Raw genomic sequence first — 26,190 nt, forward strand, 5'->3', positions numbered from 1 at the left:
GGAGCGATGGCTACAATGGATCCTCCTGCCGGCTTTGTGAGCGCCTGGAATCCAGCTGTCGCCGCCCCCCAGCCCCCTGCCCCCGAAGGGCGCACAGTTCCGGGCCGCCCACCACCCGGATCGCACCGCCAGCCCAGAGCTGCTCCCGCCCGTTCGGTCCCCCGTCCGGCCCCTGCCGTCCCCCGAAATGCCGGTCGACTTCACCGGGTACTGGAAGATGCTGGCTAACGAGAATTTCGAGGAGTACCTGCGCGCGCTGGGTAAGCGCTGCCGGCCGGCGCACTGGGCCCCGGGCGCCCGGCCGGGCTGCTGGGGGTGGGGTCCCGGCGCCCTCGCGGGCTTGCCGCCCGCCCACCTCCGCCGGGAAAGGGCAGCCACGGCCACCGCTCCAGGGGACCAGCGGGCTGCGAACTGGAGGACGGGCGTTGTTAGGGTTCACTGGTGGCCAGTGTCTGATAGTTGGCTTTCGATGTGGATAATTCATTAGGAAAGCTGGGCATGGTTTGCTTTTTGTTTTGAAAGAGTTAGCACATGGGCAGAAAACTTTGTTGTTAAAAAAAAAAAGGAGGGAGAGAAAGAAAAGGAAAGAAAGAAAAAGAAAAAAGGCACAGACCAGCTGCACGCAGAGACCGCGCTACGTGAACAGGGAACCTCAGTGGTCTTGAGGGGGCGGGGATCGGGTTCCTGGAGCTCCCTTATCTTTACAACGGTCCTCTGACTTTTCTGGCAACTCTCCGTCCCTCTCTGTCCTGGCACTCCCTGCAGATGTCAATGTGGCCTTGCGCAAAATCGCCAACTTGCTGAAGCCAGACAAAGAGATTGTGCAGGACGGCGACCACATGATTATCCGCACGCTGAGCACTTTCAGGAACTACATCATGGACTTCGAGGTTGGGAAGGAGTTCGAGGAGGATTTGACGGGCATAGACGACCGCAAGTGCATGGTGAGGGTTTGCGTACACGTGGGCATCTCCTGCCCAGGGTTCCTGACCAAAGGCGGGGCTAGTTCATCTGAGAGGGAAACAGGGCCCTGGTGTTCTCAGGGATGGAAGGTCTTCACATTCCCAGCCCGCAATGTAGGCAGCACCTGACTCATCAGGCATCCAAACTGGATGGGAAGTTATGAAAGCTGTGGTTTGTTGAGTCTCTGCTGCCTCCCGGCACTGAGCCTGGTGCTTTATACACTAGACATCATCTGAGCCTAACAACAACCTCGAGAGGACTCCCATTTTACAGACTCAAAGAGATAAAGCAACTGCCCAGAGTAGCACAGCTCCGGAAGGTCTGGGCTGGAATTCCAGGCAAATGTGTTGACTCTGTTCTCTGGCTGTACTGTAGGCTGGGGGGAGGGAGGAGAGAAGCGGGAAAAGCAAGAAGAAACGCAGGGAGCCCTTTTGAAGTGTAAACTTCCTACATGACCTAGCATGAAGCCACTCCAGGAAGCAAGGGCCACTGCCAGTGATCTCTGCCTTCTGACCTGCCCCTCCCCATCCTCAAACTGGGGTTTGGCTCCTGGCCATCCCCTTCCCCATCCTATCCTCCACTGCCCCCTGGGCTTCCCTTGAACATTGCAGCCAACACCTACGCTGTAGGTCAGTGCCACTGCAGCCCAGGCCAGAGGAAGCTGCAATGGGGAAGGGGAGTGAGCCGGCTGCTCCCAAGGTGGGAAGCTGGTGGCCCGGAGACCCCAATTAGAGCTGCCACTGTAGCTTCCAGCCTCCGGAAGTTCAGCCCCAGGCCTCTAGCAACATTCTCGGGTCGCCGGCAGGTCAGGGTGCTCCCGGTCTCCCTTTCACAGTCTTGGGTCCAGAGCTAGCTCAGGCCCACCCCCAGGGAGCCAGCCTGCTTACTGATGAAGTTCTCCCCCCGCCTCTCCCCCTCCCACCATTGACTGAGGGTCTGCTCCATGCCCCGCACTGTGCCAGCTATTCTCCAGCTCATCCCAGTGAGGGAAGGATTAGTAAGCTGATATTTTGCAATGATTGAGGCTCCCAGAGGCTAAGAGACTTGCCAGAGACCAGACTTTGAGGCCCACACTCCTGCTCTGGGCCAGATTCCTCTGGTAGCCTTTGCAGAAACCAGATGGCTGGGGTTTGTTAGGACTGTGGTTGAAGGAGTGCCCGTGTCTGGGAGTAAGGAACCCGAGGCCTGGGTGACTCACTCCCCACCCCGCCCTCTGCCCCTCATCACCTCCTTGTTGATCCATCTGATAGAGACCAGGAGTTATTGTCTGAGTCTGCCGGTGAAATGATGGTGGAAGAGGAGTAGCCAGCAGGGGGGATCCTGGGAGAGGCCATGAATGAGAGAAAACACTGTTACACAAAAATGTCAGGTTGTGCCTTTAAAAGCCGAGGCCTCAATCCTCTGAGAGGCTCATGGTGGGAAAGGAGCCCTTCAGATAGGGTCTGCCTTAGTGAGGAGGGTCCCTGCCTGTGGGACTACGGCCCAAGGTCTGGTCCCAGGCTCGCTGCCTGGAACTGCATTGTAAGAACAGTCCTTGTCCTCCCACTCTTGAGGCACTTACAGGGCACAGCAAACATCTCTGTTTACTTTGGGTCACTGCAACCTCTGGAATGTTCTGGCTTGTACTTACTTGGCTAATTATCTTTGCTCTTTCATTCTGTCGCTCATCCACTAATACGGGAAACACTGATCATGTAGTAACACTAGCCAATGCAGGTAGACCTTGGACATTTTGCAGGTTCGGCCTCAGACCACTGCAATAGAACGAACATCACAAGAAAGCAAGGCACACGAAGTTTTCTGTTTCCCAGTGCTCATCAAACTTATGTTTACACTATATTATGGTCTGTTAAGTATGCAACAGCATTATGTATGAAAACCAGCAGATATCCTTGAATTAAAAACTACTTTAGAGGTGGGAAGGTACAGCTCGGTGGTACAGCGAGTGCTTAGCATGCACAAGGTCCTGGGTTCAATCCCCAGGACCGCCATTAAAGAAAAAGAAAAAGAAAAAAAGAAGAGATAATAATAATTTAAAAAACTAAAAGAGCAAAAAAATGCTAACCAACATCTGAGCCTTTGGCGAGTCGTAATCTTTTTGCAGTAGGACCCTCAAAGTTCACTGATCACAGATCGCCATAACAAATATAATGATAATGAAAAAGCTTGAAATACTGCAAGAATTACCAAACTGTGACACAAAGGCCCGAAGTGAGCACATGCTGTTGGAAAAATGGCTCCAATAAACTTGCTTAAGCAAGGTGGCCACAAACCTTCAATTTGTAAAAAACACAATACCCGCAAAGCACAGTAAAGCCAGGTCTGCCTGCACCTCGCTTACTATGCACAGACTGTTCACATTTTAACTCACTGAATCTTCACAACACTCCTTTTTAACCCCATTTTACAGATAAGAAAACTCAAGCAGGATTTCTTGTTATGTGACCTTGAGGGGTTAAGGAAGTGGCAGGGGAGGGTTTGAATGTGGTCTGTCTGCTCCGGAGTCCCAGCTGTTAACCACTGCACCGTGCCTACTGCATTAGGACAGTGGTAGGTGAACAGATGGGGGAACCCAGCAGCTGGGCGAGCTAGATGACATTGGACGAGAACTCATGGCCACCCTGGCTGCCCTAGGACTCCCAGCAGCCCCTCCCAAGCGGACAGCACGCACTCACCTGGCTGTTGCTTTGGGAGGGTGGTGGGGAATGGACGACCCCTCTGCTCCGGCCTTTCCTTGGCCCCTGAGCTGTGGAGAAGCCTCGTCAGCTGCCCAGCTGGATGGGGGACTACAGGGAAGAGTATGGCTGGGCGGGGGTAGGATAACAGAACAATAGCAACAGTCCAGTCTGGTGCTTGTCAGTGGAGGGGAGCTGCCTGCAAGAGGCCACACTGGCCGGGGTCTCTAGGGCCCCCGGCGGTCCTGGGCAAGGTCGTTGCCAAAGATAAGGCACCACCACCCCTTCTACTCCTCGCGCTCTGCACACACCAGCCAGGGGCAGCGGCCGGAGGAGGCCAGTTCTCAGCATCAGGTTGGCCTCATTCTAACACGTTCTTCCCAGCATATTACAAGGATCTCATTTTTCATCTGTTCTGTTCATTTCTTTCTTGGTCATACAAGCATTTTATGGTGCTTACTCTGTCTTTGCAGCCCTTGTGTTACTGAGATGAATCACACAATATTCCTGCCCTTGTGGAATTCAGGGCAGTGGGGACGGCAAAACAGAGCAGCCAATGATACTGGGATGGTGTGCTGGTGGGGGATGGACAGGCAGAGAAGGAGCCCTCCTACATCTGGGCGGTCAGGGAAGGTTTCCACCGGAAGTAAAGTCTCAGCCGTGGCCTCAGGGATGGGCAGGAAGTAGCCAGGCAAACAGAAAGGGGACGAGAGGATGGCCAAGGCCAAGAGAAGAGCACTTGGTGATGCTATTTCCAACCTGTCCCACAACCTGAGTCCCCCTGGGCTCAGCCTGGAGACACAGAGGCAGCAAGGCCTCCTGGAGCACTCAGGCCAGTGGAGGAGACAGACCCATCTTATAACTCAGTGTAGTGATGGAAGCACAGCTGGGAGAACAGGGCTGGGGGAGAGGGGGCAGGGGAGGTGCCCAGGAAGAGAAGACAACTGAGGGGGTCCTAGAAGGACCAGTGAGAATTAGGGCAGATGAGGAGAGGAACAAGCATTCCAGGAGAGGGAACCACGTGCACAAAGGCCCGGAGGTCAGAAAAGGCCCAGATGGGGAGGGGTTCCAGAGGTGAGAATAGGGCAGTCTGCAAGACTTTATGGGGTGGAGTGCAGGGTGTGGCTGGGGAAGAGAGGAGCCCTGAGCAACCAGCGGGGAGCCTAGATGTCACCCCACGGGCCCCAGGGAGCCTTCCAGGAGAGGCATGGTCAGGCTGACATCCTCCCCAAAGGGCTTTGAGGGTTCAGAGGGCTCTGCTCCTGCCTCTTTCCATGGGAACCATGGTCGTGTTCTGGAACAGCAGCTGGAGGATGAAATCCGGCCTGCAGATGTGTTTTGTTTGGCTTGCACAATGTTGGAAAAATGTCAGAGCCATTTGCCAATGATTGTCAAAGATGATAAGATTTCACTGAAAAATCCATCTATCTGGCTGTTCTTCCCCCAACAAAATCGAGACTGCTGAACGCGCCCTTTTATTCCAGCATCGGGTAGATCTCTGGGACGCTGTCGCAGTTGCTCCCTTTAGATGGGACGTTCCCCACTTAACCCCAGTCCTCACCTTGCCCTGTGACCTGGAGCTGAGGATCAAGCAACCATTGTTTGCACTGTGGGTCCCTTAGAGCAGTGGTTCGCGGAGAAGCTGAGACCGGCTGCAGCCGCAGTGTAAGAACTTAGAAACAGATTCTCCAGCCAGACCCCCTGGCCTCCTGAATCAGAAGCTCTGGGGGTGGGGCCAGCAACCTGGGTTGCAATAAGCCCACCGAGCGGTTCTGGTGCAACTGAACCTTGAGAACCACCACTTTGGAGAAAAGAAACATCTCTCTGTACCTGCGTCTCTATAAAAAGTGGAAGGCAGTAAACTCAGGGTAGAGGGCCACGTGCCAACTGGCTCGTTTAGCCCATCATCAGACCTCTGTGGACACTGAACTCCATGCCCAGAACCACCTGGAATGGCTGTGGTCTTGCCCAGGCTGAAGGAGGAGGAGGGACCAGATCTGTGTGGCCCCGGTATCACTCAGCTCACATTTCCAGTCTTTTCTTTTCAGAGCTTTACATGACCACACCCACCCGGGGCTGTCGTTTTGGTAGAAATGTACAAAGACTGGGCTCAGTTTTTCTTCACGGCTTCATGCACGCCTTTATCCCTTAGAAAGAAATCCCAGGCCCAGTTTGAAACCAGTATTATTTGTTGAATCTAGCAGATGTAGGCTTTGGCAGGGTGGGAGACCTTCAGAAAGGGAGGTACTCCTTAACTTCAAATAGCGTTCCCCACGCCTGGGCCAGGGAGTCCTCCGGCATGAGGAATGATAATGATCCAACAGGAATCCCAGCCGGGAGCCCGGCTCTGTGTGGTGGTGGCAGAAGGGCCATTTGTCATCCCGCCGTGAACACCCGGTCAGCTTTTCCCTGGAGGAGGCAGCTTTGTTCGCTCAGGAGCCGGCACCTCCTCCCAGGCTGAGGCCTCGCCTTCGCCTTCTATCCAGCCTTGAACTCAGGATGACCCCTTCCGCAGAGTCTGCCTTCCGCTTCCAGCCCTGGCCCTCTGATGCTTTCTTTGTTTTTATTGTAAAAGGAAATTCAAATGGCACAGGAGAAAGTGGACTGAAAAGGAAAAGACCCCTTCCCCCCCTTGGCCTCGTTCCCACTCCCCAGAGGTTATCAGTGGGACTGTTTCTGGTGGGTCTGTCCGGAAAGCTTCCTCGAGTATAGACGCCATCTAGCTGTGCAGCTGTTCATCAGGTAATTGGTCAGTACGGCTAGCTGAAGACCAAAAAGAGTGAGAGGGAGGGAAGGAGAAAAGAAAGGAAGGAAAGGAGCGAGGGAGGAAAGAAGGAAGGAAGGAAGGAAGGAAATCTATTCCTTTGCACTTTGTTTCCTCACTCAGTGATACTCCTTAGGCATCTTTCCATATTAGCGCTTATAGATTTTCTGAATTCTTTCTTTTTTAACCATCTGTGTGTCCTTCCCTTCCCTTCCTGACCTACCTCCTTTCATCCATCCATCCATTCACCTAAGTATATATGATAATACATGAAATCTACCAAACTGTTGTTAACGCTTTGGTTTAAATTCTTGCCAGCTTTCTGATCCTATTCTTGATTGAGTAAAGAGATTTTGGGGGGGGGTTCTTATTTTTAAAAAGACCACAATGTCAATGGCAGCATTAACTCCCTGGGCTGCGGAGCTGTGAATGCCTTTGGATTTGGGAGCCTTCAGAGAGCCGCCCGTACCCAGATCAGGCCCCCAGCATTTGGCTGGGTCCCTTCTGGGAAGGAAACACGGAGTCTCTTTCATGTCTTAGCTAAAGTTCTCCGACCTTTGAAATCAGTGTCAGCAGCATGCTTTTGAGGATTAAAAAAAAAAGAAGAATTAGAGCAACCCAAATAACATTCACAAAGTAGCTTTCAAGAGTCACACTTGTTTGTTAGGTTTTGTTTTTTGTTAGGCGAGAACAAAGGAAAATTATATGTACTAAGTCCTTGCTGAGTGCCATGCCTGCCCCAAGTGATTTGAGCACTTTTTCTGTTTTGGTCCCGACAACAAATACTGTTCTGTAAGTACCATTATGCCCATTTCACAGATGGGAATCTGAGGCTCTAAGGTGAGAAATCTTTTTTAGCCCAAGGTCACCCAGCCAGCTGGTGGCAGAGGAAGGATTCTAACTAGTCTGTTTGTAAAGCTGTCTATTACAAGTTCTCCCATGGAGCTCTGCTGAGGGCCACCTCCTTTCCTTATTTCAAGCCTCATCACAAGCTGGAATTCAGCACAGACAGAACTGACCAGGCTTAAGAGTGTGGAGAAGGAGTGCTGGTGTTAGAGTCAGACATCTGGTTGGGAATCCTCCTCTACTACCTAAGTGACAGTGACCTTAAATGACGGAGCACACTGTCTCTGTTTTCACGTCTGCAAAATGGGCATCATGACAGCTGCCTCACCTGTCTCACAGCAGATTCTGTTGCCATGGCAGCAGCACAGGACACAGTGCCTTGTGAGGCCACAGTACTGTGTGCAACAAGGGAGCGAAGGCCTTCTGATACCCTAGTCTGGGAGCAAAGCCTCCTCGCCTGTGATGGCCAGATGTTTACTGGGGGAGTTACAGTTGTTTGTTTTTCTACCCGATGTTGCTTCCCCATCCACCCAAAGAAGCACCTCCTTTTTTGGGTGGGAATTACCCCTACTTACCTTGTGGGTTCTGGTGGAGCTGCAGATCCCAGTACCTTGTCTCTCTGGGGATGAGCACCTTAAACCTGGGTGATGACAGCGTCCCATGGCCTGTCACACAACTGTGCATGTGACTCGCACTGGGCCAGTCATAACGTTTCTTGCAGTTTAATTCGGGGACCCTGGGAGAGAGATGGGTTCTGTTCCCTCTAAGGTTGAGAAACTTGTATGATATAAGTTTCCATGTCCCCCTCCATGGCTGCATGAGGAAATCCAACAGAAGGGAAAACTAAGATGAGGCCAGTAGAGAAGTAGAAATGAGGGACAGACAGACAGACAGGGAGAGGGGAAGCTACATCATTGGAGAGTTGCTGGAACTCCTGACACTACCGCCATTCCGAGACTTTTCATGTGTCCTTGAACCAGCCAGTAGCCCCTTTCTTTCCCCTTGAGCTCTTTGATCTGGCTTCCTGTCACATGCATCTAAAAACATCCTATGACATTCAGAGTCCACAGATCGTAGGTTAAGAACCACAGAAGTAGTTAGAGCAGTAGTTCTTGAACTTGAACTTGCCTACTTCCAGAGTTTCTGACTCAGAAGGTCTGGAGTAAGGACCCAGACCCTGTGTTTCTAACAAGTTCCTGGCAGGTGCTGATGCTGCTGGTTCCAAGGCCGTGCTTGTGCTAGACCATGGTAACTGCTAGGAAAGAGCACTGAGGACGTGGGCTGGGCCATTCCCAGGTTCCTGAGATGTTCTTGTGATGATTCAGTGTAGGAAGCCTATGCTGGAGCTGAGAGTGCCCAGGTATGGGGATTGAATGAGATTGGAGAGATGCAGTCCAGTCTCTGCAGGTGGAGTCTGCCCAGGGACGCCAACCTTGCAGCAGCCCACGATGGTCTGCACCTGAGGATCCGCGTGATAGCAGCAGTGTGTGAGCTGGACATCTGTGGGGTGCAGCAGAGCAACTGCGAGCTTTGGCTTTGAGATGTACCTGGATTTGAATCTTGGGTCCACCCTCCAGCTGTGTTTCCTGGGGAAGGCACTCTACCCCTCTGGGCCTCAGTCTCCTCATTTGTCAAAAGGAGCTGGGGGTGGTACCACTGATGGGATTGCTATGAAAATTAAATGTGGTGATGAATTATTTCAAATTTCTATTGCTATGTGACAAACCACTCCAAAACTTAGGGCTCGCAAACTCCACAACAATAACAGTTGTTCATTTTCTTCATGAATGTGCTGTTTGGGCAGGGCTCCAAGGGGCTGTCGCACAGCACGCCCGGGGGCGCTGGAGGGCCCACTTCCCAATGGCTCACTCATGCTCACTCTGCTGGCTGCCTGAGCTTCCCCGCAACACGGCAGCTGGGTTCTGAGAACGAGAGGGCGAAGAGGACAAGGCAGACACGCACGGCGTTCTCGTCACCTACTTAGCCTCTGAAGTCCTTAGCAAGAGTTTTGCCATACTTTGTGGGTTGAAGCAGGCACAAAGACCCCCCCCCCCAACCTTCCCAGGGACGGGGACGTGGATGTGGACTCCACTTCTCAATGGGGACATGGCAAGGTCCTAGAAGAGCATGTAGAGCGGAAGATACTTTAGGAAAGTTCCATGTGCTGTGCGCTTACTGAGCTGTTACCACAGTGCCTGGCGTGTAGGGAGTTCACAGCGGGAGCTAGAACATCATGCTCTGGCTACACCTCGAGGATCTGCCAGGGCTGAGCTCTAATTTCTTTTTTCTTTTTGATTTTTTTGGTGGGGAGGTAATTAGATTTATTTATTTATTGTTAGAGCAGGAGCTGGGGATTGAACCCAGGACCTGGTGCGTGCTAAGGACACATTCTACCACTTGAGCTATACCCTGCCCCCCGGCTCTTATTTCTGACTAACCTTGAGTCTCGGCAGAGCCTACAAGGACTCTGTGGGGGTGGGAGGGGGCGGCGGTGCCTGGAGCTGGGCCTCTGCAGGCAGGGCGGGAACGCCACCTCCCTGGCCCTGCATGGGAAGCTGGCGTGTGGGCTTGAAGGGGGAAAGGATGGCCTGGGGGGGTTGGGAGTGGTCCAGGACTTCACCTTCAGCACTGCACCCACCTCCCAAAGCCCCAGGTAGACGGGTCTGAACAGCAGCTGAAACCACTTTCCGCATGTGTGCTCAGCGTGGGAGCCTCCTTTCTGCTGGTTTACCATCCCAGTCTCTTAAGGACTCCCAGGCCCTCCCAGCGAACCCTGGCAGCACAGGGCCTGGAAGCAGGAACCCCCACCCCCACCCCAGCGCTCTCCTCCACGCACCCAGACGCTGCAAATGTGACTGCCCTTAGGGTCCCCTTTCTCCAAGGAGGTCTCCCCAGGAAACCAGAGCCTGCAGCCCAGGTCCTACTGCCCACATGTCACATGTGCTCAGGATTTGTTCATATTTGGCTTGGAGTTGACTGAAAACTCCTCTGAGAGCATGGACGGTGCTTGAGTCACAATAGCTTCCTTCCTGGGAAGCAATTTTGTGGCTGACTCTAATGTATAAATTGAGTTGTGCTGGAGCGCATGTGCGTGGAAACACACATACACACACCCCTTGTCTGAAGCTCCACCATTACAGCACATTTATTTTGGTTAAATATCCAAAGATTTCTCCTCTAATATGCAGAGGGCTAGCTGTCTTTAGACAAGAACAATAATTAGTCCTTCCTCCCTCCCTTCCCCCTTTCTTCCTTCCTCTCATCTTTCTCTCCTGACCTAAGGGTCCAAGGACAGCATAGGAGTTCTCTAGGGGGAAACTATAAAGAAGATGAGGTAGCAGTGCAAAGCTCAATGGTAGAGTGCGTGCTTAGCATGTACCAGGTCCAGGGTTCAATTCCCAGTCCCTCCATTAAAAAAATAAAGAAGTAAATCTAATTACCTCCTCCTCAAAACAAAAAAAAAGAAATTTTAAAAATGTTAAAAAAATAGTTGGACAAAACTTTTAAAAATTAAATACACTTTAAAAATATATATTAAATAAGTACTATATATAAAATAAATACATGTTTCTTCTGTATAGCACAGAGAACTATATTTAATATCTTATAGTAACCTACAGTGAAAATATGAAAACGAATAGATCTGTGTATATGTAGGACTGAAACATTATGCTGTACACCAGAAACTGATGCAACATTGTAAACTGACCGTACTTCAATTAAAACAAACAAAAAAAACCCAAAAGAACCAGGATGGGCATGAAGAGAATGAAGTCAGGGCTGGAGGAGAACCCAGACTGCAAAACCCATCTTTGCCAGGCTTACAACAGAACTGGCCCTGCCCTCAGAAAATGAGGGGGAAAAACCCCGTCTGACAATGTGCAATGAGTCAGAAAAATCATCTTACTCTTTGACTCAGAGATCCCGCTTATGGGATTATATTCCAGGAAAATCGTTCAAAAGATAAAAAGCTGTATCTATTTGTACAAAAGTGTTCATTGTTGCTGTGTGGTAATAATATTCTGCAACCCACATAAGCATGGCCACCCCCAGAGGGCTGTGAGGTGGCAGGCCCCACCCTGGTACTTCACATGTATTACGTATGTTATGTATTCAATCTTCCAACAATCCTGGAGCGGAGGGGCTACTCTCCCGTTGTACAGACAGGGACCCGAGGTCCTACCAGGGTCACACTCCTGGTTAATCACAGTTCAGATCTGATTCAACCTCAGACCTCTCTGACTCCGGACTTTGTGTGGTTTACAGAACGAGCTGCCTCCTGCCAGTGTCCCTGAGTGCCCCATAACCACAGGCGGTTAGAATGACTATGGCTTTTTAATTCCATAGACCACTACGTAGCCACGAAGATGATCACTGTGAAGATAAATGGAAAGCATTTACGGGCAATCAGTGCACAAGTTCCATAGATGCTGCTTCTTAGTCTCTCTCTCTCCTTTCCCCATCTTCTGAATATCTCTTGCCTGTAATAATAATAAACATCTTTTGTGCTTACTGTGTGCCAGGCTCGGTGCTTTCCATGGAGTATTTCATTTAATCACTCCAGTATCTTCACATTGATCTCCGTTCCACTATCCTTCACATTCTAAAAGGGGTACTGATCATGCTTCTCGCCAGCTCAGAACCCCTAGAGGATCCCAGGGCTGGCAGGCAAAGGCCAGACGGCATTCAGGACCTCAGGACATGACAGCACCTGCCTCTCCAGCCCCTTCCCTTCCCTCACACCTTACACTTGACCCCATCCCACCATCTGCAGGTGGCTTCACTTGCCAGTCTCTTTTTTTTAAATTGAAGTAGAATTGATTTACAGTGTTGTATTAAGTTTCTGGTGTACAGCATTGTGATTCAGTTATACACATGTATATTCTTTTTCATATTTTCATTATAGGCTGTTACACGCTATTGAATATAGTTCCCTGTGTTATACAGTAGGACCTTATTGTTTGTCTATTTTGTATGTAATAGTTTATATCTGCTAATCCCAAACTCCTAATTTATCCCTCCCCACCCTTTCCCCTTTGGTAACCATAATTTTGCTTCCTATGTCTGGGAGTCTGTTTCTTTTGTAAATAAGTTCACTCGTGTCATTTTTTTAGATTGCACATATAAGTGATATCATATGACATGTGCCTTTCTCTGTCTGACTCACTTAATATGATCATCTCTAGGTCCGTCCGTAATGCTGCAAATGGTACTATTTCATTCTTTTATGGCTGAGTAGTATTCCATCTTCTTTATCCAGTCGTCTGTCAGTGGACGTTTAGGTTACTTCCATGTCTCGGCTATTGTACTTGCCATCCTCTTTTGTGTCTCTGCTCACTTCCCTGGGATGGATAAGCCCCCTGCCTCCTCTCTCTGGGAGGATAATTACCCACTGGTCAAGACCAGCCCAGGCTTAACTGCTCCCTCAACCTTCTCCTGTCTCCCTACCCACCCTCGTCCTCTCCTTTGCCTCGCTGTCCCTCTCTGAGTGTGCTGCTCCTAGGGCACCTGTGATGCTTGTTTTAGTGCATTTGAGATTCTAGACAGAGGGGCCCACTACCTTTGTATCTCCAGTGCCTGGCGCAGTGGACTCCAGTGTGTTTGTCAAATGAGTGTTCAGTAAAAACAGCAGCACCTCAGACAGTGGAAGTGGCAGGCATTGACCATCTCACTGCAAGAGCCACTGACAAATAGCTAGTGTTCGTTGGGGATACTTCCCATGTGCTGGGAATTCTGAGCACATTCTGTGCATTAATTCTTTGAAACCTCACAATTCTGTGATGAAGATGCCAGAGTTCTTCCTAGATGATATGTGAAGAAAATGAAAGGTGAACAGGCATCACTTGTCTGAGATCAGGTAGTTGGTGGAGCCAGGATTTGGATCCTGGCCACCTGACTCTAAGTGGTTATCAGAGAAAGATGGAATCATTGATATGTTAAGGGGTCAGAGCTCTGGATTAATTTTTTTCTGAGGCTTTTGGAATCTCAAATGTAATGTCCCCCAAGGAAGTCATGGTGCCGTGGGATGGAATGGTCAGGGCAGGGGAGGGATGTCTGGTTTTCATCTCATTCTCTGTGGCAGGGGAGGCTTCCTTGCTGGCCGAGAGCCCCAGCTCCAAGGGCTGAGGGCAGCTGTTCCTGGCCCTCCTTTAAGCTCTTGCTTGTCCATGGCCCAACTCCCTCTGAGGCAGGGCCTGGCTGTCTGGCTGAGTCATGACCCATTCAGTTCTGGAGCCAGACCATCATCTTTGGAATCCCATCTCTGCCCCTTACAAACTGGGTGCCACTAAGCAAGTCACTTTGCCTCACTGTGCCTTTACTTGTCTGTGAAATGGGCATCATTATAAAGGGATATTGGCTTCGCAGTGAGGGTTAGATGCAGGGAAGCCTACAGTCAGCTGCTCCAACAACATGAGCCCATAATTCACCTTGTAAACCATGTCCTCCAGAAGACAGATTCTGGCGGTGGTGACATGTGGAGGGACACTCAGCCATCCAGAGGGGAGCTCGTGGAGTTATGTGTGCAGAGTGCCTCTCCACATCAGTGGAGATCAGGGTCAGGGGCAAAGGGCAAGGCCAGAAGCAGAGGGAAACCACTGCTGACTGAGTTAAGCCTTGAAATAGGTCCTTGTTTCATTCCCTCCTGATGGCTCTGTTCTGTGGCAGGACTCATTCGTCCCATTTTGCAGATGACGACCCAGCTTCAAAAAGGTGGGGATGGCTTGGAGCACAGGCCTGCCTCTATCCAAGGCCTCCTGAATGCCCGGCTCAGTCGGGCCAGCTGCTGTCTGGTGGCGGGGCCAGCCCCACGTCCTGCCAGCTACTGTTCAACGGTGACAGCGTCCATGGCAGCAAGGTGTTGGTGTGGGAGCAGTGGGCAGGCTGTGGGTTCAGAGTCAAGCAGAAGGGGGTTTAAACCATGACTCATGGCCTTCCTGGCCAGGTGGCCCTGGGCACAATGACTAAGCACTCCAGGCCTCAGAAACTTGGGGCCAGTGTCACTCCAATTGTTTATAAGGAGCTAATCTGTGAAAGAATAAACAGCCACATTGCCTAGGATATTTTGTCTTTAAAAAAAAAGTGTTCATTGCTGAAAAATTGTAAGAGTTCCCCTAGAATGTTTTTGGCCATTCCTGCTTTCTGTCAATTCAGCAAATGGAAACGTGCATTTTCTCTGCCATAAATTCTAAGCTGGGGGCTGGTATCCTGCAGTGAATAAAAAGATCCCAGACCCCAAGAAACTTGGTCAAGAGAGCCTGACCTGCTCGCTCTTCCCTGGTTATCAGCTACCATCTCTTATCTTCTGGGAACTGTTTGTTTCTGTTCACCTTGAAAGATGAAAAAAATAGAGGCCAGAGGCTCCCGTGGAGGTGATGAGGCCTCTGGTGGACTCTGTCCTTCTGAGCCCCTCTGAGCGCCTCTGGGAGGATGGCCCCTCCCTTACTGCATCCCCGCTGCAGGTGGGCCCGATACTGGGCTGACTCCGCGCACTTGCCCTAGGAGCAGAGCCAGCTGCGCCTGCCAGAGAAGCCTGCATCGGTTTTTCTATTGCACCAGGTTTGGCTGGTTGGAACCACAATGGTGTGAAGTGAGGAAGGAGAGATGCTAGTAAATTCTGGGGGGTTGGTGGTACAAGGTCAGACTCCACGGGGAGGGTCGTGCCGAGAGAGGCCAGCTGGCCAAAGCCCATTTAGAAGCCTCACTGATGCAGCCCCTGACCTCCCTGTGTCTGTCCAGGGTGTCCCCTCTGCCTGGGGTTCCCTGATTCCTCTTTTCCAACTTCTACTTCTTTACCTCACTCTCATGATGTTTTTCAGTGTCGATTCCAGCATCACCTCCTCCAGAAAGCCTAACCTGATGGCCTCTGTCCCCACTTCAGAGGCTGATGAGGCAGGCGCCTCCCCACTTCCATACTTGCCATCACCTTCCTCGACCCAGCACTTGCCGTTCTGCTGCAATTTTCTGTCTGCTTGTCTTCGTCTCCATTAGTCCGTGAACTCTTGGAGCAGAATCCTCAGCTGACCTGCCTCTGTTTCTTGTGCGAGGCTGGTGACAGGTGTGGAGCCCACCTTTGCTGAATGTTGTTTCTTCACATAGAGCCACGCTGCAAACTCCTACTGCTCATTCAGGGTTGGGTTAGATCAGCAGCTGCAGGGCCCAGCAACCAAGACCACGGGCCCTACAGTCAAATCTCATCTCCCCACTTCATGGCTAAGTGACTTTAAAGCCTCAGTCTCCAAATCTGTTAACTGGGGAGAAGTGTACCTGGTCCAGGAGGTTTAATGAATCAATTTGATATGACCCACGCTTTAATACCCTGTGCAGTAGATAGTATTCAGTGCTTGCTATTAGGGTGATGATGGTGCTGGTGATCGTTGACAGTGATGCTATTACTTCCAGCAGGAAGCCTTCCCTGACCCCCAGGCTGGGTTGGGTACCCATCCCACATCCACGCACACAGCACACGGGTGGCATCAATGCCAGTTTACACATCTGCCTTCCCTCCAGGCTGAGCTGCTCCACGGCAGAGCCTAGGCCCAGCCCAGCCTCAGGGCACCCTCGGTGCTGGGCCCCTAGAGTGACTGAGCCCAGTCCCACGGCAGCCCTGTGACCTCCTCCAGCCTCACTCCCTCCTGCCCATCCAGAACCTTGGCCTCATGGGGCCCTGAGCTCTCTGGCGGTTTGTTGTTTTAAAATGAATCCTGGGGGCGCTTCCTGGAATGTTTAAGGAATTTAAAAAATGACTTGTCAAGATTAGTCTTACCATTTTATCATTTTGTTTGTCCTAAGAATCGTGTTCGCATTTGCTCTTCGCTTCTTCGTGGTATTGGAATCACAGTCGCCTGTGCCCGCTAAGGCCTGCTGTGGTCTTACTGGTCTGTAGCTGTTGCTTGTAACAGCTTTTCTGTGTCTAGTTACCCGTTCATGTTTTAAGGCCTTGTTAGTTTTGTTTTAATCTACTTTCAGCGTGACTTGCCCCCGGAATGTGCTGCTTTTAGGTCACTGGCACCCCCCTGGGAACAGATCAGAAAAGGAGCAAGCCCTCTGCTCACCCAGCCTGGCCTCCCGGGTGGGGCGGGCTTCTCAGCCAGAAAGAGCAGAGTTCAAGTCAGGGCTCAGCCCCTGACTCCAGGGTGGCTTGGGCTGGTTACTTAACTAAGCCTGGTTGTGATCAGTTCCAAAGCCTGAAGTTCAAGTGAAACACAATGGCAAGCTCCCAGCACCATACCTGGCACTTGGCAGGTTCTCTGTTACCTTCCCCGCCCTTCTCATCCGCTCACGAATGAAACAGGCACCAGAGGCTAAGAACCTGCTGATTGTCCCAGGAACCCTCAAGAGGTGAAGAACATTTTAACCTTAGACTCCAGGAGGAAAGAAAAAGGCCAATTTGTATCTGTTAGTGATTCACATCACCTAGAGAAAGTGTCTAGTCACTGTCTGGTTTTGCCACATTCCCCTCAGATTTAAAGAGCACACACTTTGGAGTCAGACCGGGATCAGTGCTGGCTCTGGCCTTGGCGGGCAGAACTACCATGGCCAAGGCCTCCTCTCTTGTGACCTGGCTCCAGAACCACAGAGACAATGAGGTTCAGTCCTAGCCCTCCAGGAGGTGGCTCCGTGGGCAGAGACCCTCCCAGAGCCGGGTGGGTGGGTGCAGAGGGACCACCCATCAATCCTTAGCCTGCTCGTGGGAGTGGATGCTTTGGTGGGCATTTGGGTTCTTTCAGGGATGTCACCACTTCCTGGCCGCCATGTTGAATCCCACCCTTTGTGGTTCATGCCGGGTCACAGCCAAGAGACGAGTCCATTTGGTGGGAATGGTCTGTCACTCCCAGTGTAGGTTGTTCATCCAGGGTGAGGGGCCTCGAGACTTCCTTGGACCAAACTTCCTCAGGCTGCCTGTGGGAACTGAGTTTTCTGGGTCACCTCCGTGCCAGCCGGAGCTTCTAAGTGGTCAGGGAAACAGGATAATGGCTTTTGAAGTGACAGTCCCCTGTCAGAGTGACGCAAAGCTGTCTTCATTCATCTTGGTGCATGTGTTTCTGGGAAAGCTGCTGACAAGACCAAAGTGTTGGAGGTTATTAGTTTTTAATAGAAAAGTTAGACCAGCCTTGCTTTAAAACCAGCTGCCCTGGGCTCCTGCTCGTCTGCAGATTCAGACAGTCTGTGTGGTGAGAATTACTCTTAGGAGTGGAGCTGAAGGTGGCCATACATTCCCCCTTGTCCTTGGGTTTGTCTGGGCTTCATTTCTGAGGTGGAGTCCCAGAGCCCATGGTGGGGGTGGAGGCAGCACTGCCCATCCCCATGGTTTGCACCGTCCACCTGATTCCCCATGGGCATCTGCCTTCCCATACCATGGGAAAAGCATGGGGAGCATCCTCTTGCCTGAAAGTCTCCCATTAGACCCTGATTAAATGGAATAAGCAGTGGTGAGTGCCCAGGCTGGGAAACCTCTTAGAGATCCTTTCAGATCTGCATTCACAGGACAAGCTGTGCCTTGTCCCTGACTTGTCCCTGGTCTGGCAAAGGTGGCTGGCTGCTCACCACAGAGGGAGGTCACAGAAGGCGTCCATCCTTGGATTCCAAGAAAGGTTGTTATCAGAAGCTATGTTCTGTGTCACAGGAAAACCAGTGACCATTGCGTGTTATCCATTCCCCTCCCAGCATTACTTCTTTCCTTTTTACCTCTCATTCATTTGTAGGTGATCGTCCTCCTCCCTGACTCCCCACCTGCCTTTCTGTTCTTAGGACAAATCTGATCCTCTGGGAAATTGCTGCTTTATTCCCACAGGATACAAAGCTTCAAAAGAAAAATCCCTGCCCCTTGCAAAGTGAACACAGGGTAACAAAGTGAGATAACTGAATCACATTTTCGGAGCCATCACAGCTGTCAGTGGGGAGTCTCCAAATAGATCTTCTACTTAAACAAAGACTAATTAAATTTTAGGAGACACGGACATCACAGGGCTCCCTGGGTGCCCGGCTCAGCAGGCAGCCCCTGCATGGTCTCAGATGCAAGGCTCCTGGAAAGGAAGGAGCTTCTGAAATATTTAGCCTTGGTGAATAGCAGGGCCATCACTTCCTCACAAATCTCCAACTTGGAGGGAAAAAAAAAAAAGGCTTTTGTGATTGTTCAACTTGGACAAGCAAATCCATCCTTATCTAAGCTCTAGACGTCATGATTATATCATAATAGCGCCTCGTACACCAGCTCTCCGCGTCACGTATATTTTCTCTCATCCTCAGCGTGAACTGGTGAAGTGTGCCTTGCGGTTACCTAAAGCCGGCATAACAAACCAGCCCAGAATGCAACGCATTAAAATAGCAACCGATTCCTCTCGTGACTGTGGGCTGGCTGGGTGTTCACGGCTCCGAGGGGGCTGCATTCAGCTGACGGCCTGGCTGCGGCGCCTCCATTCTCTGGCAGTAACCTCTCTTTCTCTCCTCCGGGGCTTCTCACGTGGCCTTTCTCTCCAGTAGGATGGCCTGGACTTCTAAACGCACGGCAGCTGGGTCCCGAGAGGACGAGCCCAGCAAACAAATGCTTATGAAAGTGCTGCCTGGCTTGTGCTTGCTGCTGTCCCATTGGTCAAAGCAGGCCACACAGCCAAGGCCAGAACCCATGTAGGAGGGGGCTTCACGAGGGCGTGAACATTATCTGATCCACTGGGGGCCCCAATGGAACGCTTGGCCACAGTAGGTACCCTGAATCCCTCTTTTGTAGATGAGAACACTGAGGCTCAGGGAGGTTAATCCTGTTGCCTGAGGTCATCCCGCACAAGGCAGGACAGAGCGCCTGGGTCTGTTGACTCTAAGGAGCGTGTTCTTTGCAATATACTAGGTCAACCTGATCGTTACAGAGTGGGAGGGGGCAGGTACCAGGAGCCCATGTAAATGACAGCTGAGTTTCCCGGCCTCTTTAACTTAGAGCACAGCCCTGCAGACTCCCTGGCCCACTGTGCGTGCCTTCCGTGATGCTTCCACCCTGCAGATCAGAGCCATGGGACTGTGTGAGGGTATAGGCACGGTAGGGAGACAGTTGAAAACAGCCTCCAGGCCACAGGCCCAGTTATGGTCTGGCTCTGTGACCCTGTCTTCCCCCAACCTGTTCCTCCCTCTCCTTTAGCCCTGACCTGCTTGTTCTTTTTTTTTTTTTTTTTCCTTTTTATTGAAGTATAGTCAGTTTACAATGTTGTATCAATTGCTGGTGTACAGCACAAAGCTTCAGTCATACATATACATACATATATTCCTCTTCATATTCTTTTTCATTATAGGTTACTACAAGATATTGAATATAGTTCCCTGTGCTGTACTGTAGAAACTTGTTTGTTTTATAGATACCGGTCAGTATCTGCAAATCTCAAACTCCCAATCTATCCCTTCCCACTCCCTTTGCCCCCAGTTAATCATAAGTTTGTTTTCTATGTCTGTGCATCTGTTTCCATTTTGTAAATCAGTTCATTTGTGACTTTTTTTTAGATTCCACATATAAGCGATATGTGATACTTGTCTTTTTCTGTCTGGCTTACTTCACTTAGAATGATGATCTCCAGGTCCATCCATGTTGCTACAAGTGGCATTGTTTTATTCTTTTTTTATGGCTGAGTGGTATTCCAGCATGTGTGTGTACAGTATATATATATATATATATATATATATATATACCACAACTTCTTTATCCAGTCATCTGTCAGTGGACATTTAGGTTGCTTCCATGTCTTGGCTGTTGTAAATAGTGCTTGTCCTTTCTCACCATCTGGAATGCCCACTTTAAAAAACTAGCTGTGTTTCCTATGAGAGTGAGGGGCCACCCTGGGCACCGCATCCCCTGTGCTTCCGATAACCCTAGCACCTACCACACTGGGCTGTATCCACCTGGTCCTTCTCTGTCTGCCCTTCTCTGCGGTGATTAGGGCAGGGGCTTTTAGGACCCACCTCTGGCTCCCATCACACACAGCCAGCAATGGTTAGGCTGAAATGAAGGTTGTTCCTCCTGGGGGCTGCTCAGAGTCCTGGCACAATATCCATGTTTTCTCTACAGCCCCCAAAACCTAGCAGACCTCTGCTGGGTGCCCTGCCCTGGGCTGGAAAACAAGGGGGCACTAAGCCATGCAAGGCCCATGTTCCAGCCGAAATTCTTTTCTTCATTAGCTGGGTGATGCTGAGAAAGTCACTTAACCTCTCTGAGCCCAGCCTTTCTGTATATCCAGTGCAGATGGGAATAGTCTCTTTTCTGTCCAACCTACCCAGGGTCAGAGTCAGCAGGCACTCGGGGCTGAGAAAGTGCCTCCTCTGGAAACTGACATAGCATTTCTGTGTGAAGGGCCCTTCTCTTTGAGAGGCCTGATTTGTCAGGCTCTAAGAAAGTATTCTCTGCATCCAAAGAGCCTTCCACTCCCTGAATCCCTTGATTTATCATGATGCCTGAAATTGTGCCATCCACCATTCTTTTGGTAAGGTATTTTTGATTATCTATATCCAAATGGTCCTTGTTAAAAATGTCAAATGATCTGGAAACGGTAACACATTAGCCCAGGAGCAAAGCCTGCTTTACCACTCAGAAACATCTCTGATGCTCATTCTCTGGCACCGATGTTGGAAGGCAAGCAGCTGTGAGCCTTCTGGAGATCAGGGTGGCAAGACTTAGCAGAAGCTTTAAAAATATGCTCACTCTTTCCTGCAGCAGTTCTTCCTCTGGAAATTTATTCTAAAGAAACATTGTGCTCAAAACTGTATACAAGGAAGTCTTATTTATAGTTGTACAGAAGTAACCTAAATATCTGAGAACAGGTAATGGGCTAAGTAATGCTGTGTATGTAGAATGAAATAACACTGGGACCCGCTTCATGGGCCTGTGAGCAGAGCAGCCCCACAGGCTTCTGTACCCAGAGGGGCCCCTCACTTGGTTTAATGCTCTGCTGTCACTGTCTTAAAATTCCTAATCATTTTTTGCGGGGGAGGGTATAGCCCAGTGGTAGAGTGCACGCTTAGCATGTACAAGGTCCTGGGTTCAATCCTCAGTCCCTCCATTTAGATAAATAAATACATAAATACATAAATAAATAAACCTAATTACTTCCCCCCCCCAAACAAACAAAATTCCTAATCTTTTTTGAAAGGAGCCCTCATTTTCATTTTGTGCTAGGCCCCACAAATTTTGTAGCCATTTCCTAAATATTGTGTAACAATTAAAATAATGCTTATGAAGAATATTTGTTGAAGTGGAAAATTGCTTCTATTAAATGAAGAAAGTAGGGTACAAAACCATAAATGATGCAATCCTGATTTTTTAAAAACAGAAATATATATATATATATTTATATTTATATATATCTGCAATTACCCACCTCCCTTCCACATGGGGCAGTTCCGTTATGAGCCCTGCCTCCCCTTGTAAGGTAGATAGATAGATAGATAGATAGATAGATAGATAGATAGATAGATAGAAATACATATATAAATGTAGATATAGATATAAAGACTGGACAGAAATACACCAAAATGCTAGAATAATTATCTCTGTAGAAGCAAAATTACAGGTATTCTTTTCACTACTATGTTCTTTTCAAAGATTTCTTGCATTTTCCAGGACAAGGGTATGGATGTCCTCATTGACTCTAATATTTCCGGCAGAGGTAGAAATGTGTACATCGTACCTGAGAACCAATGATTCTTTCTTGGCCTCTAATTGAGTGGGGAGCCCTCAGGTAGAGTTCTGGATAAATACAGGAGGAGAAGTTCCATTGATGAGGAAGCCAAGTGTTCTGATGAGCTCCTCGAAGTTGAGGACCATCTGAACTCTCAGTCCGCATTTCCCTTCACAGGCCTGGCGTAGACAAGGCACCCAGTGAATGGGCATCTTGTCTTGTGGCGTGAGGTCATTAGTGGTCTTTACCCATGACACACCTCATCAGATATTAACGTCATTCTGCTTGGACTCAGAAACAGGGTCTTCTCTCTGGTTTGGGGCTGGACATGTGCCTCAAGTGATCTCTGGGCCAGGGAGAGGAGCCGCCTTCACCCCAAGTCCTCCTGGCCCTCTCTCCCTCTGGGAACAGGCTCCAAGGGCAGAGGGTGGATTGATTCCTATGCAAAGCTGGGGGAACACTGGCTCCACCTGTCACCTCTGTGCCCCCATCTCATTTCAGGCTTCATCCCAACAGCAGAGGGTGGTAGAGACCAGCAAGCCCAGGAAAGAGACTGGGGCCCAGAGGAGGGATGAACTTGCTCGGAGTCTCATAGCGAACAAGGGGCAAATGGCATTCTTACCACTACAGAGGGAGGCAGGGCTCATAATGGAACTGCCCCATGTGGAAGGGAGGTGGGTAGCTGCAGATATGGGAGATGCCCACTGCACCTGCACTCAGGTCCCTGTCTAGATCATGAGCTCCTGTCCGTAACTCTGGTGACACTGGGCACCTAGGGAGGCAGTGTAGTCCAGTGGAGAGGGGGACTTAGAGTCCCACAGATTCGTGTTCTGACCTGGCTCCACCACTGACACCTGGGTGAGCTTGGCAAGTCGCTTAGCCTGACCTGTAGAACAGAGATGCTAACCCACGTTCCACATGGACAGTCATTAGGATTCAGTCGGCACAAGGTGCCTGGAAGAGCTACTGTTTGTACTTACAGTTGGTGATTTATATCTAAGGTCATTCTCCGTGCAGTAAAAAGCTCTGTGAGGGAAGGCACGGGATATTTTTAGCCTTCCAGGACTGCAGAGGTTGAAACAGTGAATGAATGAAAGAAATGAATGAATGAATGTCTGGGGATGGGCTCAGCAACTCTGAAAAGTCTGCCTCTCACTACCAAGATGCAGGCCAGCAACCCTCACACCCCCCCACATCTGAGGGGCTCAACCCTCAGAAGCCCCCACTCCCTTCCCAGCCCTGTTCTCTGCCCTTGTACTGACAGCCCCACCCCAGTGACTTTTCCTCTCTAATTACCAATTTAAATGAAATTTATGAAGGTTTTTGTAAATTTCAAAACTGATTTGCATGCTTAAATAAGAACACGTGATGGTCAAGAAGTATGAGGCTGCAAATTTTCTATAATGAGATTGACTTGCACCCCCCCCCCCAAGATCCTCAATGTTGGGGCTGCCCCTCCCCCAGCCCCCAGGAGCTGCTGGCTCCAGACTGACCACTGTGTTTTTTGGCTTGGCAGACCACGGTGAGCTGGGACGGGGACAAGCTCGAGTGTGTGCAGAAGGGCGAGAAGGAGGGACGTGGCTGGACCCAGTGGATTGAGGGTGATGAACTGCACCTGGTAGGTTCCAGGAGTGGGGGGGCGTGGGCCAAGCTGGTCCCCAGAGTCCCTGGTCATGTTGGGGTCCGTATGGACCTTAGAAGAATTCCCTATGGCTGGGCTTTGGTTTTGCCCTGAAGTTTCTCTTCCAAGGCCCTGGAGAAGATGCCTTTAAAAACCAAGCAACATGTTTTCAAGGTCTAGGCTGACCCATTGTCCAATCAGAGGGAGGAGGTGAGGCGGTGCGTCTGCTAAGCCTGAGACGGGGCGCCAAGCCCTTTGGCATCCCATATCTCTTTCTATGGTTTCAGCAGCCCTATGGGCCAGGTGCTGTCATGTTCTTATTTTGGCAACGTGGACATGGAGGCTCACATCCAAGCCACATAGCTAGAAAACAGCAGAAGGAAGATTTGCTCTCAAATGATATGTATTTTCACCACACCTAATTGTGGCAAGCCAGAACCAGGGAGAGTTCTCTAAGCTTCTCAAGACATGATCTTGTTCCCCGAAAACCGGATTCGCCTCTTGATGGGTGTCGAGCCAAAAGACACAGCCACCCCAAAGAGCGGGAGGAGGAAGGGTCATTACTTGCAGCAAGTAAGGAGAACACTGGGGGTCTTTCCCAAAGCACTTTCTCCCCTAAGAGCAAAACTGGAGAAGTTTTTTAAGCTAAGGGCACGTGCATATTCATGAAGAGGCTTAAGCAGAGGAGAATTCTGCATAGAACTGGGGCAAAGGTTGACGGAGTCCAAGTCAGAGGGTCAGAAATGTCAGTACCATCATTCCGTCCTCACCTGGGCGGGGGCCTTAGTTCCTGCAGAACTCAAAGACTGTATCTGACTGTTACGTTCATCCCCTGAGGCGGGACTGGGACTCTGTTTTATCACTGAACTATTGTTTCTTGACTGCTTTTCCTTGGTTCCTGCCTTCCCACACTGCCCCTAAGAGCATTAGTTACTGAGGCCTGTTCTAGGGCCAGGGTGGTGGCCAGGCTTAGATCACAGAATGGCTGAGGCCCCAAATGGCTTCTCTTATGTCAAGAAAGCCACACCTGGTTCTCTTTCTCTGGAGACCCCCTACCCTATCCGCTTACAGTCTCAACAATCAAGGGCCGGGGAGGAGAAGCCTTTCTTAGGTCAGCTGTGGGCCCCGCTCACCTGTCCTCCAGCCTGAGACCTCTGGTCAAAGCCACTTGCACTCCACCCACTGTGTGGGAAGAGCACACACAAATCCAGAATAGAGAACTTAGGGCTAAAGTAACTCGTGCCCTCTGAGAGGAGACCCCCCCATCACTCCTTCTGCTTCCTTGGAGCTTCCTTCTGAGAAGGGAGCCCAGTCCAGATGACCTGGGTTCTGGTTCTGACTCTCCAGGTTCATGTCAGCAGGTACCTTCCTTCCCTCCAGCTCGCCTACAAGATGCCATCCTGCCACACAGGGCTTCTGCAGAGGTCAGGGTCTGCACAAGCTTCAGGACCTGTGAGTGCCGAGAAAAGGCACAAGGGCTCCACATTCGGAAGCAGCCTAGGCGTATGCAGAGCCGGGGCTGCAGTGCCTGACCCTGAAGCAGCCTCCTTCCTGGGCCTTCACTTCCTCAGCTGCAGAGCAGTGAGGGCAGGTTACGTGAGCTCCTTTGGCCCTTTCAGCTCCAGGATTCTGAGGCTCTACGCCAGAGGTTGCAAACTGGGGGCCTCTTTTATTTGGCCATCCAGGGGCTTCCATATTTTTCAGCCAACAATTTAAAAATTAGGAGATCACAAATATTCAGATTTGCAGCCTCCCTCAAGAAAAGAAAAAGCTCAGAAGGTGTGGTGAGTCTGAGCTGTCGGTCCCGCTGGCAGCGCTCAGCAGGGGCGGCCCCGAAGGCAGGTCGTGGGCTTTCTCAGCTGCGTTTTAGGTCTACCTGGGAGCTTTTAATAATAGCAGCTCCAGGACTCCACCCTCTGAGATACTGATGTAACTGATGTAGCCCGGGACCCAGGCATTTTTCAAACTCCCCAAGTAACACCAATGGGCAACTGCAGCTTGGAACCACTGCGCTAGTTTGCAGCCCTGGTCTGCAGTGACCCACTGAGCCCTTTGCGGGTTGAGCCTTGGGTCTAGCCCTGATTTCTTCCAAGCCTGCATGCAGACTCTGACCTGGGCTCAGGCCTGACAGTCTTAAAGCTTTCTGGCTCCTTGAGGGTAGCAGGGGGAGGGAGACACCAGAGGGTCCTGTTGGTCAGCTCTGAGCCACATCGGTCGCCCGGCCAGCTCTGTCTACAGGGCGTAGCAGAACCTGAGGGCCACTGATTCAGTTCACTCGACCCTCCAAGGAACTGGTGAATTCAGACCAACTCTTGGAGGTAAAAATAGCAATCATGGAGGATTTTCTGGGTTCCTGCCCCTGGATGCCCTGAGCCCCAGGTGTGACCTTGCTTTGGCCAATGACAAGAATCTGTTTTTGTTTCAGGAAATGAGAGTGGAGGGTGTGGTCTGCAAGCAAGTATTCAAAAAGGTGAACTGAAGCCTGAGCAGACCTGAGTCTTGAGGAATGAGTGGCGAGGACGCGGGGGCCGGGGTCCCCCTCTCTGCACAACATGGGGCAGAGAGGTCCAGCCCCCAACTTGACATCTCTTAGCAGAGTCTATCTCTTGACGTTATCCTTTCCTTTTCTTCAAACGAAACCATCCTAATAAAAGTGGTTTCTACCCCCAA

At 50.5% G+C, this 26,190-nt stretch overlaps 1 protein-coding gene across 1 annotated transcript; it reads left to right on the forward strand.

The window, feature by feature from the left end:
- Nucleotides 1–26,190, forward strand: RBP1 (retinol binding protein 1). Its single transcript, XM_032487491.1, is given in 5 exon segments — nucleotides 1–65; nucleotides 67–260; nucleotides 766–944; nucleotides 23,416–23,517; nucleotides 25,946–26,190. Coding segments are annotated over 5 exon segments (588 nt in total). The 5' UTR covers nucleotides 1–6; the 3' UTR covers nucleotides 26,000–26,190.

The sequence above is a fragment of the Camelus ferus genome, chromosome 1 (genome assembly GCF_009834535.1).
Source record: "Camelus ferus isolate YT-003-E chromosome 1, BCGSAC_Cfer_1.0, whole genome shotgun sequence".
NCBI lineage: Eukaryota > Metazoa > Chordata > Mammalia > Artiodactyla > Camelidae > Camelus > Camelus ferus.